The following is a 17,273-nucleotide window of genomic DNA, read 5'->3' on the forward strand; positions in this document are numbered from 1 at the left end:
ATTTTTTTATTTGCATTATTTATTATCTATTAATCATAGCCGAGTATAGCCAATGATGGTGAAGGACTTCAAAGACAAACAGCAATTTATTTTCACCATATGGAATTGCATTTTTGGATCCGGATGTTCAATATCAAACCTGAAGTGATCAGTCTATATTAAATATAATCCTTGAATGACGCCATTCTTTTTATGTTCATATGACCTCTGACAAGTCCATGATCTCCAATAAAGGGGTGATAGCATGCGGGTTAAGTGATCATTATATGATTTTCTGTACCCGCAAAAAGCTAAAACAGAAGGCCGGCTGTCACAAAACAGTCACATCTAGAGACCTCAAAACTTACTCTAGAGAGGCCTTTAACCTAGAACTGGGGAGCTTGGACTGGTCAGATGAACTCAGTGGTACACAGGTTGAAGAAACATGGCTTGGATTCAAAACCAAATTCACAACAATACTCAACAACATGGCACCCCTAAGAACCACCAGGGTTAAAAATCACGCTGAGCCATGGATGCACACTGAAATACTGGGCGCTATGAAAACCAGAGACAAAAAATGCTCTGAACTTCATAAAAGTCAGACAAAGCCTTCCAAAAGCTCAAACAGTGAACTCCAAGCTCACATGGTTGAACTAAAAATTCAAAGAAACAGACTAAGAAATGACGTAAACACCATGATCAAAACCTGCAAAAAGAAATTTCATCAATGACAAAACTGAGGAAAACAAAAACAAACCATGTGAACTTTGGAAATTACTCAATAATCAACTAGGCTGCAGTAAAAACCTTAAAACCAGATTCTCAAACATAAACATAAAGACGGACAACACGCTCATCACAGACAAGCTGGATTTAGCCAATTACTTAAACATCTTCTTCACAAACATAGCCACAACACTGGTAAACAAACTACCCTCCCACTCAGGGCATTATGGGGTAGAACACATAGTAGCATACTACAAGAACCTAGGCGTCCACAAAGACGACTTCAAACTTAAAAATGGTAACAACCGATGAGGTACTGTACTAAAAAAATTGAGCGCCCTCCAACCTAACAAGGCCACTGGCCATGACAACATCCCCTCCAAATTCCTCAGAGACGCAGCAGCCGCCATCACCCCAGTCATCACACACATAATAAACATCTCTATAAAACAGGGACACGTCCCCAAGGACTTCAAAATTGCGAGAGTGACCCCTCTGCACAAAAAGGGCAGCTAATTAGACCCAGGCAACTACCGCCCTGTTTCTATTCTTACCTCCATCTCGAAAGTCATGGCGAAAATAGTCTACGAACAGGTCGAAAAGTACCTGGCGGAAAAAAATCTAATCTACGAATTCCAATCTGGCTTCAGAACGTCCCACTCCACTGACACATGCCTCCTCTATTTGAACGACCACATCCAACAAGAGGTGGACGCGGGCAAATACTGCGGCATGGTCATGCTGGACCTACAAAAGGCATTCAACACTTTCAATCACTCCATTCTGATTGACAAGCTAAAAGCAATTGGTTTTGATCATCACTCTGATATTAGCAGAATGACGAGATAAACAAAAAAGCCATGTGGTACTGTGAAACCTGACACCGTGCCCACTTCCTCATTGAGCGAGACACCACAAGTTTGCTTTCGGAGCATAATAGTTTCAAGACATTTTGCGTCGGTCTGAGAGAAAAATCAAGCATCGGAAATACATTTGGACTGCAGTATTCTGTTGTGGATGGTTAAAACCTTTGTTTACATACTGGTGTACTGTGGATTAAAACGTTTGTTTATGGAACGTTTTATCAGTGAGCTGGATGCAATCCTACCCGGAGGGGAGAGAACAGATGGTAGAGGTAAACGGTACTCTATCCCCCCCCCCCCTCACAGTGAGCTGTGGTGTTCCACAAGGAAGCATACTAGGACCGCTACTGTTCCTAATTTATGCAAATGACATGTCGTCAGCCTGCTACTGCAACTTGTTCCTGTTTGCGGACGACTCAGCCCTGCTGGTCTCTGACAAGAACAAGTTGCAGGTTGAAAAAACCCTCAGCTCGGAACTAGGCAAAATCTGCATATGGCTCGCTGATAACAAACTATCATTACACATGGGCAAAACAGAGTCCATTCTCTTCGGTTCAAATAACAAACTGCAAGACCGACGGCTTCTCAGTTACAGTGGGTGACAATATTGTCACAAGGAAAGACGAAATTACCTACCTGGGTTCCAACCTAGAGGCAAATCTTTCCTGTGACAAAATGGCATCCAATGTAATAAAAAAAGTCAACCAACGAACTAGATTCTTGTACCGGATCTCCTCTCTGGTAAACAAGAATACCCTGAAGACTCTGGCAGGAGCACCCATTCAAGGGTGCTACGACTATGCGTGCACCTCATGGTACCAAAGCACCTCAAAGGCGCTAAAAACAAGATTACAAACATCACAAAACAAACTGGTCAGACTACTACTTGACCTTACCCCCAGAACCCACCTCACCCCTGCCCACTTTGACAACCTAAGATGGCTTAGAGTAGACGACAGAGTACAGCAACTTGCAATGGGCCTGGTCTATACACTATACGACTAAGGTACCCATGTACATGTCAAAATACTTCCCAAAGGTCAGTGAATACCACAACCACTACACCAGAGGAAGCTCAACAAATCATGTTAAACCCAGATTCGGCTCAAACAAGGGACTAAACACGTTTCGCAATTATGCCACATCAATGTGGAACGCCCTACCCAAAGCTGTAAAGGAATGTGAATCCCTACCCACATTCAAAACCGCTCTTAAAGAGCACCTACGGGAGGCTGCAATTCGAAACTGGCCACCATAAATGCCCAAACCCCCCACCACCTCCTAATAGACAGTCTCCTCCCCACCGCATGTATATATTCCCTCCCCGCCGTATGTATATTTTTCTCCCACCCACCCACCCCCTCCAAATGTACAGTCTCCACCCCACCATATGTATATTTCTCTCCCACCCACCCACCCCCTCCTAATGTACAGTCCCCTCCCCATCATATGTATATACTCTGTCATGATCTAGGGGTAACAGTACCGTATATTTGAATACCGTTTATGTCACAAATGTATCAGTACTAAATACCTATATGTCCCTATGCCATAAATGTCATGTATGTTGTGTATGTCATAAATGTCAATATGAATTGAAAATGGGGGACCCTGATGTAAACAAGACAAACGTCTTTCTCAGGTCTGCATCCCCTTAACAATTGTGTGTATTGAGCCGTACTGTATTGTACCCATTCTGCAATCTGTTAAATAAAGTTGTCATTCATTCATTCATTCATTCATTCATTCATTCATTCATTCATTCATTCATTCATTCATTCATTCATTCATTCATGAAATATTTACCTGTTCCCAGCCCCAGCTTCACATTGTGCCTCTGAACCTTGCGGACATCCAACATTCCACTGCACAGACTGAAGATGAGACAGAGACACAGCGGAGAGATGGTTTAATTTGACAACAAAAACAAACATGACAGCATTCTGGAACAGACCACATTTGCTTTCCCGTCAGTTGTCGATATTAGCAAACACTGCAACAGGAAATAAACTGTAGTCTGAGCTGTTTCCTAGCAACACATCAAACATTCCACTGAAACATTCTATACTGTAGGTCTTAGTCCTTTTGGGGACATGAGGAGGACAGAGACTTACGAGATGTTGGAGTTGGGACAGTGAGACACGGACGCCCCCGTCTTTTCGAACAATGTCAGCTCTTCATCACTGAGGTAGCAGCCATGGGCCATCACTGTCTGTGAATCATCATCATCATCATCATCATCATCATCATCATCATCATCAACACCACCCACATCACATCATCTTGAGGGAAAGTGTTAGTAGTATATGTATTACGGTAAATGTGGGAAAATGGTGATTATGCACATTGTGCGGAAAATATGTATATTCACAAACCCTGCAGGGAATATGCACATTAACCTGTTATGGTGCCACAGCTGCGTATTCATGGAATTGTGAGAGAGTGCATTTAGTTTTGATGAATAATTTAAACAGATTAGGATATCAACCACCAAGCGTAGGCCTGATTCAGCAAGTGATCTCTATTTTAGGTAAATGTTAGGTGTGAGATCTCCAGTTAGAGTTAACTCTAAGGTAAGGGTTAGGTGTGAGATCTCCAGTTAGAGTTAACTCTAAGGTAAGGGTTAGGTGTGAGATCTCCAGTTAGGGTTAAGTCTAAGGTAAGGGTTAGGTGTGAGATCTCCAGTTAGGGTTAAGTCTAAGGTAAGGGTTAGGTGTGAGATCTCCAGTTAGGGTTAAGTCTAAGGTAAGGGTTAGGTGTGAGATCTCCAGTTAGAGTTAAGTCTAAGGTAAGGGTTAGGTGTGAGATCTCCAGTTAGGGTTAAGTCTAAGGTAAAGGTTAGGTGTGAGATCTCCAGTTAGAGTTAACTCTAAGGTAAGGGTTAGGTGTGAGGTCTCTAGTTAGGGTTAAGTCTAAGGTAAGGGTTAGGTGTGAGGTCTCTAGTTAGGGTTAAGTCTAAGGTAAGGGTTAGGTGTGAGGTCTCTAGTTAGGGTTAAGTCTAAGGTAAGGGTTAGGTGTGAGGTCTCCAGTTAGAGTTAACTCTAAGTGTAACTGAGGGGTTACAAAACCCTGACTGTATTAAATATTGTGATAGATTAAACCACTGCTAGTTATGTACTTTAATTACTGGCCAGACAGTACATCAAATATAGATGGTGAACACCCACAAGTACACGGCATTGACAAAGAAATAGTATTTGAGGGTAATTTATTATTATTAGGCAACATTAGGTTACAGAATGAGAATTAGGGTTGCGCTTGTATGGCGAAGAATATGCGTAAAGTCAGTCAATAGCATGAGTCACTAAGAATAGCAGGAATCCTACGATGGGTCTAAGTTGACACCACCTGTCGTATAGTAGCAACTAGATAGGGCAACACTGGTACCGCCTGGAGACAATGGGTTCCCTCCGGGGGTGTAAGGCCTGGAGGGTAGAGGAATGTTCGGGTACTCCGTCTGATTCAATGAGGAATAAAGAGACTCCAGGTACAGGAGTCGGTCCTTGTAAATCCCTTGATCAGCAGCAAAGTAATAATTGTAATCCAAATGCTCGACAGCATTGATGACAGCTAGCCAGCCTCCGTCCACGAGGCCGGCCCGAGTTGTAATCCTCACGAGGTTGAATCCCAAACGACAGTGGAAATCAACGATGCTCTTCTCCGGGTACCACGTTCCAAATCAATATCAAGTTCAAGTTTCTTTAATAGTTGTCATACAGAAGTACAGAATACTTTCATACAAAATGCTTCTTACTGTTACGCTCCAGAGACTGTGCTAGACAAGATAGTATCAAATAACATAGTATAGCATGTAGTTTAGAAGAAGAAAATGAGGTCACAGTGTTCGGTATAGACATATGTACAATGTTCTGAGTTACCATATAATATACAATACTATGCAGTGTACTAATGTACAGTACTATATAGTGCAAAGCAGAAATGGGATGAGGTACAATTTAGGTACAATTTACAGTAAGGTGTACGAGTTGTAGTGCAATCCTTCATCAATAAATATAAAGTGTGGGGAGTGGGTGCTACAGTATATATAATCCAACCAGTAATGGTTCTGCAATCGCCGACGCCGATTCTCCTGTGTACATGTCCAACGGTTCTCCGCCTAGGACTCCTCGGGTGTGGGCGACGTATTTAGGCCACACACCCTGGCTAAGTACACTAGCTAAAGACACGACGAACCGCTGGGTAATGCTACACACGAACGAACTGTGGCCGCACGATATACAATAAATGAACGACTATTTACTTCACATTAGATTAGGTCGAACTCAACGTTACTGCATTAAACTCTGACACTTTTACCATTCTATTCGCACGCGGTTCTCAATGCTCTGTTAGACGCAAGGTTGCTCACTTCACTGCACGTTGACTCGTGGTGAAGGTGGGTAAGGTACTGAACGAAGACACGGTGTGCGCACCTTGCGCTGTATTTATACTTAAGTGAATATCTAGTCCCAAACCGCAGTCTTTGTCTGGTATCAATACGCTGACTCCGGGCATGTTCTGACATGCCTGAACTTGTCTTTGAACCTGCCGTTGGGGGCTTGCGCGCTGGCGCCTGGGGGCGCTGTCCAATAGGAGAGCGAATATTACTCTGGTTTGAACGCAGGTAAAGGGATATTCTGTGTATATATATAAATAATATATCAAACAATAAAGGTAGATTCTCAGTTTAATCTGGCCCTTCACAACAGCCGCCTCCTAATTAGTCCGCACCTAATTAGTTAAAGGAGACAGATTAATAGTCCAGTCAACTGCTCAATGTCTGTTGTGGGGAGTAGGGCAATCTACAAAGTCAGTGGGTCATGATCGTCATCAGGGGAGTCAGGGAGCCTCGGCAACTCTATCAGCCTCGCCACGGGTCGGGTGTGACAGTGAGGCAGGTCGGCCATCCTGGGTATACTGGGCTGTGCTCGCCACTTGCGACAGTCTAGACGAGTCCGCTGGAAGCGACGTACTGCTTCTCTTCCGTTCAGTATCCAATAGCGACGTCGGATCTCAGCGAAGACTCTCTCTGCCCCAGCGTGGTGCACATCCTCGTCGTATTTCTTTATGATGAGCTCAGTGACCTTGTGTCGGCTGTTGAGGACTATAGGAAACTTGACGTCATCCGTTAAGTCCGGGGCCCGTCTCAGACGACCACCCACCCTGATGAGGCCATGGGTGTCGCGCTCGGGGGCCAAGTGGAGCAGTCTGCTGTCTGACGGGATTGGCTTTGTTCCCTGCAGGCAGTCTAGCTCGTCGTCGAACGAGTCTCTTTGGGCTCGCTGTAGCAGAAGGAGTTCTGCCTCTGCGTAGTTCGATGCGTCAATGTCGGTAGTGGGGGGAACCTCAGGGTGGTGCCACAGGAATGTCTTTAGCTGCGCACTCTCAAAGGTGAGGCAGTCGTCTATGTTAGGGTCAGTGGGGACTGGGGTGTGCGTCAACCCACAGAACATAGATTTCTTGATCTCTGCCTCCTCTTGACTAGCCTCCCGAGGGGTGGGGGTAGGCCACTCTTCCTCCGGGAGCTTGAGGAACTCAGGACCGTCACTGTAGATATTGTGACGTGTGAGGTCATCTAGGGACATCCCCCGTGTGATGACATCGGCTGGGTTCTGTTTCGTGTCCACGTACCTCCAGCACGCTGATCCTACCAGGTCTTGAATCTCTGTGATTCTGACTCCCACGAAGACCTTGTATCTACAAGAATCGGACTGGATCCATGTGAGTACGGTCATGGAGTCTGACCACAAGATTGTTCTTTGCACCGGGATGGTGAGTTCACGTTGGATTAACGTGGCGAGTTGTGCGCCTACCAGAGCTGCGCAGAGCTCTAGACGCGGGATCGATTGTTGCTTGCGGGGGGCTATCCTTGAGCGAGCCAGGATGAAGGCTGTGTGTATTTCTCCTCCCTCCTCTCGGGCCCGCAAGTAAGCCACCGAACCTTAGGCCACTTCCGAGGCGTCGCTGAAGACGTGCAGGTCCATCTGGCACATCTCCAGCCGCACTGTGGGTGGGAAGTAGCTTCGGCGTATGTTCACATTTTTGAGCGAGCTGAGTTCTCTCTCCCACTCTCTCCAGGTGGAAGCTAGGTGGTCGGGTAGGGGGTCGTCCTAGCCCTGTTCCTTGTCCCACAGCTCTCGTACAATCATTTTCGCCCGAGTGATGTAAGGTAGGATACACCCCAGCGGGTCGTATTGACTTGCGAGTGTTCTGTATACGCTCCGTCTGGTGGTCGGTAGAGGGGTCGACCTTCCCTGCTCCGCGGTCAGGGGTGTGTATTTGTAATGGAGCGAGTCTGTTTTGAAGCGCCAGACTAGGCCCAATGTCATTTCCTGTGCTTCACCTGGGGTGGTCGCCATCCAGGTCTCGCTGCTTGCTGCCTTTGTCTCCGGGGAGAGGCTGCGAAGTACTTGAGGGTCACTGCTGGCCCACTGCCGGAGATCAAAGCCGCCTTTGATCAGTGAGGCGCGGAGCTTGAGCAGGAGGGCTTCGGCTTCTTCTGGCGTCGAGACGCTTTGCAGACAGTTGTCCACGTAGAAACTCCTCTACACTTTGTCTGACCTCCTCGTCAGCTTCAGGGTCTTCTGTCACATGTTTTTGCAGTGCGAACGTAGCACAGCATGGGCTGCATGTGGTTCCGAAGGGGAGGACCTCCCATTGGTAGATGGATGGTTGCTCATCTTTGATCCTCTCTCTCCATAGGAACCGCAGCAAGGGCTTGTCCTCCTCCACTAGTCGCACCTGCAGGAACATCCCTTTGATGTCGCCGCTGATGGCCACCTTGTCTTGGCGGAAACGTAGTAGTACGCCGAGGAGAGAGGGGCCGAGTGTCGGGCCGGGCAAGAGTTCTTTATTCAGATTCTGTAGTCCGATCTGGTAGCTGCAGTTGAATACAATGCGATCCTTGCCGTTGTGGTGGACCTTGTGGTGGGGCACGTACCAGGATTCAATCGTCTGGTCGGCCTCTTGAATGTCAATTTTCTTTATGTGTCCCGCTGTGATCAGCTTGTCGATCTCAGCGCGGTACACAGTGGCTTGAGTGGGGTCTTTGGCTAGACGCCGCTCGGTGTTCAGTAGATATCGCTCTGTCGCTTCTTTTGAGGCGTGGAGGGTGGGCATACCCTCTCGCCTCAAGAGTGGAGTTGCGTATCTCATCACTCCGTTGACCTCGACTCTTTGTCTTCTGCTCGAGGAGGGCTATGGCATAAGTGTCTTCCTTTGAGCGAACGAGTTTCTTTTCATTCTTAAAGGGCATCGCGTCTAATGTCCATAGCCTCTCGACGTGCTGCAAGAGGGTGGTGTCTTCTTCGTTTATCCTCGTGTAGAGACAGCGAGTGGCTGTCGGTCGGTTGGAAGACCCGGAGAGGGGGCCTTGTAGTGTCCAACCCAGGCGGGTCTCGACCGCTGCTGGACAGCCTCTGGGCCCGATGTGGACCCGGTCCGTTGGGACGATGAGGTGTGCGTGGTCGGATCCTATGAGCAGGGTCGGGGTGGCGTCGTCGATGAGCGGTATAGGTAGTTGACGTAGGTGCACGTATTTCTCGATCAGCTTTGGGATGGGGTAGGTGTACTGTGACAGGCCTATGTCGTGGCTGGTGAAGGCGTTAGTGATGCTATACTGCTTCTCGGGCTGCCCGACCGCTGCTATCGTGAAGGAGACATTTTCACCCTTTATGGTCTTCAGGTCTCTTCTAATGGTACGGATTGTCATTGTTTCTTCGCTCCCCCGCAGACCCAGCCGGGCTGCGGCGGATGCGAGGAGGAGAGTATTTTCTGACCCATCGTCTAGGACGGCATAAGTGTCCATGACCTTGTCCTCGTAGCTTAAGAGCACTCGGACCACCTTCAAGAGCACTCGGGAGCTCCCGCTCTTCGCAGGGTCTATGTACATGACGTTCACTCTCGAGCTGCTTGGGGGTACGGGTTTCTTCTTGTTGCTGTCGTGTAGGACCTCCAAGTGGGCGCCGTCGCACTTGCTGCATCTTTTCTTTAGGCGGCACTCAGCTGCCATATGGCTGCGTGCGCAGCGGAAGCAGCGGCGGTTGGCTTTGATCCACTGACTCACCTCGTCAGCGGTCAGCTTCTTGAAGGTGTCACATTGAGACAGCCAATGTTCATTTTCACAGTACTGGCATACAATCTTCCACTTCCCCTTGGTCTGGGGGGTGCTCTGGTTCTTGTGCTGCGGCACTGACTCGGCCTGGTGCATAACTGTCACTGACCGGCGGTTATCGTTGGACCTCCGAGGTCCATCTCTTGGGCTAGATCCACTCCACACGAATGTGTCCAGTCGTAGGCTACTAACTTCCCTTGCGAGGAAAGCGGCCAGGTCTAGGAGGGATGGCTCTGGGCCGTTGGGATCACGGTGGTCTCTCTGCCGCCGAAAACGCTCTTGGCGGGCTGGAGGGAGCTTCTCCAGTATTCGCTCCACATTAGAATTTGCATACAGTTCATATCTCCCCTTCTCCTTTTGGGACCCCAGCATCCCCACGAGGGATTGTACCTTGATAGAGAGGTCATCCAGTGCTCTATTGTCTTTGGCTGGGGGGAGACGGTCGATATCCCGTATTTCTTGGATCACGTAATCCCATATGCGTCCATAACGCTGGTCGAGGGCCACCAGAGCCGCGGAGTATGGGGTGCTTGAGTTGGAATATGCCAGCGCTATGTTATGCGCTCTGGGCACCTTGAGATGCTTGAGGAGGATGGCATATTTGTACGACTCGTCGGGGACATCGGACATCATAGTCTCCAAACACATGCGTAATTCTGTGTACTGTGCTCTGTCCTCACGCGTAAAGTCTGGGAACGTCGGTGTGCCAAGGTACGATGCCATGGATGGCTGGTACATTGGTGAGCGTAGGGGAAGAGGGTCCTGGGCGAGTCTCCCCGTACGTGTGGTCGTGGGTTAGTACTTGGTGGGTACCAGAGGCCGGGTCCCCAGGTGCTGTTCCTCGGTGCTGACTGTACGTCAAACTCACCCGTGAGTTGGGTCGGGGGTTTGTAGTGCAGTGACTCGGGGCTGAAGTCGGGGCTGTACTGGGCCTCCTGGTCCAGAGTACGTTCGTGCTGGTGGGCTTGATATTCCTCCTCTTCCTCTTCTAGGTCCTGGAGTCTTCTAGTTAGTCTCTCGGCGACATAGGCCGGTTCTTCCCGTTGGCTGGGTCTCGTATGGACCGGTCGGGGAGGGGGCTCGGAGACGTAGACAGGTTCCTCCTGTTGGCCAGGTCCCGGGTCTCTTTGTCGGGTAGGGGAAGGTGCCCTAGACCCTTGTCGTGATGATCTCCGGGAGCTCCGTGCGGAGAGAGGGGGTGTCGCCCTGGCGATCAATTGTTCTATCATCTGCGCCTGCAGCCGGTCGCGCTCTGCTTCGCGCTGTGCATTGGCGGCGTTGCGCTGTGCATTGGCGCGGTCTCGTTCGATGTTCTCTTCCGTCTGAAGGCGCCTCTCCTCCAGTCTTATGCGGTCGTCCTCACTCCTTTGTTGCGCCTGGAAGCGCTCTCGTTCAGTTGCAGAGTGTTCGCGCTCACTAAGGGCTTGCGCTTGGAGTTGCGCGTGAAGGCGCTCTCGTTCCGCTGCAGAGTGTTCGCGCTCACTAAGGGCTTGCGCTTGGAGTTGCGCGTGGAGGCGCTCTCTTTCCGTGGCAGAGTGTTCGCGCTCACTAAGCGTCTTTGCTTGAAGCCGGTCGCGCTCACCCTGGAGTCGGTCTCTTTCGGTTGAGGCTGTCAGCGTGGCGATCAAGGCTTGCGCCAGTCTCTGGTCCGCCTCGCTGGGGGATGACACTGACGGAGGTGATCGGGTGCTGACAGGGCTTGTTGGAGATCTGTTCTCCTGGCGTGCTCCGAGGTCTATCTCCTGGGCGCGGTTCTCTTCTCTTGGTTGTGTGTCGGGTTCTATCCCTGGAGCGATTTCTTTATCCTGGAGCGCTCCGGGGTCTATCCCGGTGACGCTGTCTGGAGGTATAGTCACGTCATGTCCCACTTGGTCCCCCCCGTGAGCTGAGTCAGTTTCGTTTGAACTCACTGGGGTCTCTACTGGCAGGGTCGCCAAGTCGATAGGATTGGACATGCTTAGACTATCCGATTTATCCGTATTTAACGTCTGTTTAGATAAGCTAGGGGGTAGAACGAAAGCGAATTCCTCCAGATATGGAGGTAGCTGACGTTTGCGCTGCGGGCGTTCTAGCTTAGGGGAGCCGCTTGGAGAGTGTTCACCGCTGGCCATGTCAATATTAATATTATATTAAATATTACACTGATACCCTCCGGCTCGAAGGACCAATTGTAACTGAGGGGTTACAAAACCCTGACTGTATTAAAGATTGTGATAGATTAAACCACTGCTAGTTATGTACTTTAATTACTGGCCAGACAGTACATCAAATATAGATGGTGAACACCCACAAGAACACGGCATTGACAAAGAAATAGTATTTGAGGGTAATTTATTATTATTAGGCAACATTAGGTTACAGAATGAGAATTAGGGTTGCGCTTGTATGGCGAAGAATATGCGTAAAGTCAGTCAATAGCATGAGTCACTAAGAATAGCAGGAATCCTACGATGGGTCTAAGTTGACACCACCTGTCGTATAGTAGCAACTAGATAGGGCAACACTGGTACCGCCTGGAGACAATGGGTTCCCTCCGGGGGTGTAAGGCCTGGAGGGTAGAGGAATGTTCGGGTACTCCGTCTGATTCAATGAGGAATAAAGAGACTCCAGGTACAGGAGTCGGTCCTTGTAAATCCCTTGATCAGCAGCAAAGTAATAATTGTAATCCAAATGCTCGACAGCATTGATGACAGCTAGCCAGCCTCCGTCCAAGAGGCCGGCCCGAGTTGTAATCCTCACGAGGTTGAATCCCAAACGACAGTGGAAATCAACGATGCTCTTCTCCGGGTACCACGTTCCAAATCAATATAATCCAACCAGTAATGGTTCTGCAATCGCCGACGCCGATTCTCCTGTGTACATGTCCAACGGTTCTCCGCCTAGGACTCCTCGGGTGTGGGCGACGTATTTAGGCCACACACCCTGGCTAAGTACACTAGCTAAAGACACGACGAACCGCTGGGTAATGCTACACACGAACGAACTGTGGCCGCACGATATACAATAAATGAACGACTATTTACTTCACATTAGATTAGGTCGAACTCAACGTTACTGCATTAAACTCTGACACTTTTACCATTCTATTTGCACGCGGTTCTCAATGCTCTGTTAGACGCAAGGTTGCTCACTTCACTGCACGTTGACTCGTGGTGAAGGTGGGTAAGGTACTGAACGAAGACACGGTGTGCGCACCTTGCGCTGTATTTATACTTAAGTGAATATCTAGTCCCAAACCGCAGTCTTTGTCTGGTATCAATACGCTGACTCTGGGCATGTTCTGACATGCCTGAACTTGTCTTTGAACCTGCCGTTGGGGGCTTGCGCGCTGGCGCCTGGGGGCGATGTCCAATAGGAGAGCGAATATTACTCTGGTTTGAACGCAGGTAAAGGGATATTCCGTGTATATATATATAAATAATATACAAAGTATATCAAACAATAAAGGTAGATTCTCAGTTTAATCTGGCCCTTCACAACACTAAGGTAAGGGTTAGGTGTGAGGTCTCTAGTTAGGGTTAAGTCTAAGGTAAGGGTTAGGCGTGAGGTCTCCAGTTAGAGTTAAGTCTAAGGTAAGGGTTAGGTGTAAGATCTCCAGTTAGGGTTAAGTCTAAGGTAAGGGTTAGGCGTGAGATCTCCAGTTAGGGTTAAGTCTAAGGTAAGGGTTAGGCGTGAGATCTCCAGTTAGGGTTAAGTCTAAGGTAATTGTAGCAACCTGGAAAATATGCCTATTATCCAGTTGTGCTGACTTGCCTTTTATCTCCCCTTTGTGCACAAAGACATGTTGACTAGTTTCCATTGATATTCTCACGAACAATGATGCGAGCTCCTCCTTCTTCTATCGCTGGAATATGGATTATGAACAGGATTACTGGACCATACTCTATCAGTCTTTTCCCTGTGTGACTAGTTGGCGACCAGCAGGGGGCGGTGGCAGGCAGAGAGTGTCGGAGAGAGATGGAAGGAAATATATGGAAGCGGAAGGGGGGAGACGCTCTCTTCTGCTTGGGATGTTGCTGTGAACGGTCGCAGCTGCGACGGGAGGTGCTTTGGAATAGCCCTGTTAAAGAACCCCCAGAGAGCCCCGCCGGAGCGAGCGACTGGTTATCATAGGAGTATCCGTGATAGTGCGTGAGTAAGAGAGTCTGGAGCTAACGAGACTAACGTCTAACGTTATCGGGTTATAGTAGTTACTGTGTGCGGTATAGTAGTATGCTGTTAACTGCTCCGTCTGGGGAGCAGACTGTGCGACGTCCATGTTACGTTCCTCTCACATTCACTGACCCAACGGGGAATGTACACATTAAAGGGATAGTTTGGATTTTTGGACATTACGTTTTATGAGATAATTTCCAGTAGTGTATGGAGGAAATATATTAGCTTACTTACAGAGTACCGTGGTCAGCTTTAGACAGGTGGCAAAGGCAGAAACAGGGCCACAGAACCGTTTGGTTTTCGAGACCCCGTTTACTTTCCAGTGCTCATATGTATGTATGTATGTATGTATGTATGTATGTATGTATGTATGTATGTATGTATGTATGTATGTATGTATGTATGTATGTATGTATGTATGTATGTATGTATGTATGTATGTATGTATGTATGTGTGTATGTATGTACAGTATGTATGTATGTATGTATGTATGTATGTATGTATGTATGTATGTATGTATGTATGTATGTATGTATGTATGTATGTATGTGTGTATGTATGTATGTATGTATGTATGTATGTATGTATGTATGTATGTATGTATGTATGTATGTATGTATGTATGTATGTATGTGTGTGTTTGTAATAATAAATAATAATAATAGATTGGATTTAGAGAGAGAAGCGCCTTTCTCAGACTCAAGGACACTGTACAAAAAAAGAGACGTTATATAAAAGAAAGGGTAGGAATATGAATATATATATATAGTAACAACAGGAAAATAAAACAAATACAAATGAAAAAGGTCAAGGAAGCAAGGTGCAGTCAATTTGGAAGAAACAGTAACACAAAATAAACAAAAACAAAAACAACGGCATCAGTAGCTTAAAAGAAAAGAGTCAGGGGGGGAAGGGGGTGGGCTACTTGGGAGCAGCGCCGTGTTGCCCGAAGGCAAGTATGAACAGGTGGGTTTTTAGGTGGGTTTTGAAGAGGTTGATGGTGTTTGTGTGTGTGTGTGCGTGTGCGTGTGCGTGTGCGTGTGTGTGTGCGTGCGTGCGTGCGTGCGTGCATGCGTGCGTGCGTGTGTGTGTGTGTGCACGCGCATACAGGTGTGTGTTATGTCCTGACCTTGTCCGTGAGCAGGTTGTGCTTGAGGTAAACCTCTGTGTAAGACTTTGAGTCTGGAAACAGCTCCTGGACCAGTGCCACCTCCTCTCTGGTCTCACTGATGTGACTCTGGGGAATCAAGCACGGTGGCAGGGGTCAGACACAAGGTCAATACACTTCACATCTTAGATCTGCAGAGAGCAGACACTTCTGTCCAAGGAAAGATAATCATATCACCACTGGCTGCTACGTGCTGTGTGTATAATGTATAATCATTTATGAATAATTGAAAATGGGGGACCCTGATGTAAACAAGACGAAAGTCTTTCTCAGGTCTGCATCCCCTTAACAATTGTGTGTATTGAGCCGTACTGTATTGTACCCATTCTGCAATCTGTTAATAAAATGTTCAATCAATCAATCAATCAATCAATGACTATACCTTGGCTGACGGATGCAGTGAGAGAACAAAGACAGGTCCTGAGAGCGGCTGAGAGGAAGTATAGAAAGTCACGCCTCACTGCTGACATCGACACATATCACAACCTCTTGTTAACATTCTCCAAAACTATTACTAATGCCAAAGCTTCTTTCTTTCACCATAGGATCGAGGCCTCTGCCAAGAATCTTCGCAAACTGCATGCTACCATGTCCTCCCTCCTCACTCCCCCCCCACCTCCTCCTCCCTCATCTTTTTCTGCCGAAGACTTTGCGATCTTCTTTGAGGAAAAAGTGGAGAACATCCGCAGCTCCTTCTCCCAACCCCCACCCATTCCAAACGCTGAATCGAGAACCTCATCCTTCACTCTGTCATCTTTCTCTCCCATTACAGAAGCCGAGACCCTGACACTGGTAACGTCGAACCGTCCGACTACATGCCAGCTGGACCAGCTACCCTCCCCACTCCTCCAGACCATAGCACCGGACATCCTCCCATTCCTAACTGCAACCATCAACTCCTCACTCAACTCGGGGGTGGTCCCCACCTCCCTAAAACAAGCCAGAGTCACGCCCCTCATAAAAAAACCAACCCTGAACCCCACCGTCATAGCCAACTATCGCCCTGTCTCTCTTCTCTCCTTCCTTTCTAAAACACTTGAACGTGCTGTATCCAACCAACTTACTGCTTATCTCTTACAGAATGACCTCCTAGACCCCAATCAGTCTGGCTTCCGGACTGGCCACTCCACAGAAACGGCCCTCATTGCGGTCACAGAGGCACTTCACTTAGCAAAAGCGAAAGGCCTCTCCTCTGTCCTGATTCTCCTAGATCTATCTGCAGCCTTCGACACAGTCAACCATCAGATCCTCCTCGCGGCCCTCGCAGGAATGGGAGTGGCTGGATCTGCGCTGACATGGCTGACATCATACCTCAATGACCGCTCCTACCAAGTGTCATGGAGAGGGACTCTGTCGGCCACCCGCCCCCTCCGGACGGGTGTCCCCCAGGGCTCGGTCCTAGGACCCCTTCTCTTCTCCCTCTACACTAAATCACTGGGTAACATTATCACATCTCATGGCTTCTCATATCATTGTTATGCCGATGATACTCAACTCTTCCTCTCCTTCCCTCCCTCAGATATCCACGTCTCTGAGCGGATCTCGGCCTGTCTGTCCGACATCTCCGCCTGGATGACGACCAACCACCTCAAACTGAACCTAAGCAAAACAGAATTGCTCCACCTGCCGGCCAAATCCTCCCCCCTGACCGACCTCTCCATCACAGTCGAGAATGCAGCTGTGACCGCGTCGCCGACCGCCAAGAACCTTGGTGTTGTCCTCGACGACCAGTTGAACTTCTCTGCTCACATCGCAGCGACAACCAGAACCTGCAGATTCCTCCTGAGCAACGTCAGAAGGATACGCCCCTTCCTGACAAAAGAAGCCACCCAACTCCTCGTCCAATCAACAGTCATCTCCCGCCTCGACTACTGCAACGCACTGCTAGCTGGCCTCCCGGCCACTGCCACCAAGCCTCTTCAACTCATTCAAAATGCAGCGGCCCGCCTGATCTCAAACCTACCGAAGTCAGCCCATGTCACCCCACTTCTTAGGGACCTGCACTGGCTCCCCATTGCTGCACGTATCCGCTTCAAGGCCCTCGACCTAGCATACCGTGCGGCAAAGGGAACCGCTCCCGCCTACCTCCGGTCAATGGTCTCTAACTACACACCCTCAAGACCCCTACGCTCTGCGTCTTCTGGCCGCCTCAGATCTACTCCTATCCAAGCTCCCGGAGGGTCATCAAAGAGAAGCCGCCTATTCTCAGTCCTTGCCCCACAATGGTGGAATGAACTACCCATCCCAGTTAGGACAGCCGAATCC

At 48.5% G+C, this 17,273-nt stretch overlaps 1 protein-coding gene across 1 annotated transcript in view; it reads right to left on the reverse strand.

Moving 5' to 3' along the window:
• The window catches only part of gda (guanine deaminase), a gene marked incomplete at its 3' end in the record, with an annotated part of 86,461 nt that overhangs the window by 21,474 nt on the left and 47,714 nt on the right, over nt 1–17,273 (reverse strand). The window contains 3 exon segments of the mRNA XM_084323202.1: nt 3,378–3,445; nt 3,686–3,783; nt 14,970–15,077. Of these exon segments, the coding sequence (XP_084179328.1) occupies nt 3,378–3,445; nt 3,686–3,783; nt 14,970–15,077 (274 nt within the window).

Source organism: Notolepis coatsorum (assembly GCF_963971535.1).
Source record: "Notolepis coatsorum genome assembly, chromosome: 10".
Taxonomy (NCBI): domain Eukaryota; kingdom Metazoa; phylum Chordata; class Actinopteri; order Aulopiformes; family Paralepididae; genus Notolepis; species Notolepis coatsorum.